General features: G+C 39.4%; 1 protein-coding gene across 1 annotated transcript in view; it reads left to right on the top strand.

Annotated features, from left to right (window-relative positions):
• Nucleotides 1-1,312, top strand: part of LOC100948091 (solute carrier family 15 member 1-like) — a 57,077-nt gene that overhangs the window by 47,746 nt on the left and 8,019 nt on the right. Inside the window, exons 15-16 of the mRNA XM_023513106.1 lie at nucleotides 4-27; nucleotides 1,003-1,052. Coding sequence (XP_023368874.1) covers nucleotides 4-27; nucleotides 1,003-1,052 — 74 coding nt within the window. The remainder of the gene's footprint in view (nucleotides 1-3; nucleotides 28-1,002; nucleotides 1,053-1,312) is intronic.

Genomic DNA, 1,312 nt, shown 5'->3' with positions numbered 1-1,312 from the left:
GTGTGGGCCCCCAATCGCTACCGCGTGGTAAGTGGTTCAGCACCCACCACTGGCTCTTTGCTACCTGGGGTATCAGGCAGGGCTTCTTACCATGTAGCCCCTACATAGTATTATATCAGGTGGTCCTCCAGGCCTTCCTTCTTCCAGAATGCCAGTCTTCAAGAACACCAGTCAGACTTCCAAGAAAGGTTTGACTGGTAGACAGGAAGGGTTAATATTAATTAAAAAAATATGTAAAAGCTTCCAGACATGGTCTGGGGTCTGGACACACTCAGACATGTGGCCTGCATTCTCAGCGACTTTTGGAGATGAAGTTTAAATATATTTTTAATTGCATACATTTTAAAAATTTGCATTGAGTAGTTGGGAAATTAGAGCAGTCTCTGAAGAAATATAGTGAGTAAATCAGGTAAAAGCAATAAAATACTATTGGATGACAAAATATCGATACCTGGATTAACCATTCAGTAGCTGAAGACCCCATCAGGGAGGTGCGGGCATTCTGTAAGGTGGACATAGTGAGAGTCTATGGACTGCTAGACAGAGTGAAGACCCTGGCTCACTTGCTTAATTCTCAATTCCTGGCAAGCACTGCTCTGTGGCACCCCTAACAAGCAAGGATCAAACATTCTAGAGGTTCGTATTCACCTTAGGGAAAACCAGGGCTGAGGTAATAGCCCTTCAAATATAACCATGCTCTTAGCTCCTAAAAGAACTGTCACCACTGCCTTCTCAAAGGCCAAAACAGTCACGTGAGCTTTTTCTAATGAGTAAGATTTTGAAATTATTTTTCTGGGCCGCATTTTCACTTCTTCTCTGTGTGGCACGGCCACCCACTCTCTCCTTCTCTCTTTTCCTCTATATCTCACTTTTTTTTTTCTTTCTTGAGAAAATAACTAAATTTTGTACTTTTTTCCTTGCACTTAAAATAAATAAATAAATAGATGAATAAATAAGTAAGTACAATAGAAATTGTTTTTCTATTACTCTTTTCTCTCTCAGGTAAATGATAGCCTTAACAAGAAGCCGGACAAAGGAGAAAATGGAGTCAGGTATGTATATTTCCTCCAAATTTAAGTTATAGCACCACCTTACGGAAGTGGTGCTTACGCGTAATAAAGTCCAACTGTAACAAGGCTATAAAATGAGAGTATGGGGTTTGCCCCAAGAGTGTAAAGCTGGTTTAATATTAGAAAAAGCAAAGCAATCCACCATCATAATAAACTAAATAGGAAAGTCTACATCATCTTATCGATTGATGCAGAAAAGGCATTTGATAAGTTATTCAGCATCCATTCATGATAAAAAAAAA

This window comes from Otolemur garnettii, unplaced genomic scaffold (genome assembly GCF_000181295.1).
Source record: "Otolemur garnettii isolate 467f Iridium unplaced genomic scaffold, OtoGar3 scaffold00034, whole genome shotgun sequence".
NCBI lineage: Eukaryota > Metazoa > Chordata > Mammalia > Primates > Galagidae > Otolemur > Otolemur garnettii.
Note: the sequence above shows the minus strand (reverse complement) of the source record. Positions and strands in the feature narration are given on the sequence as shown.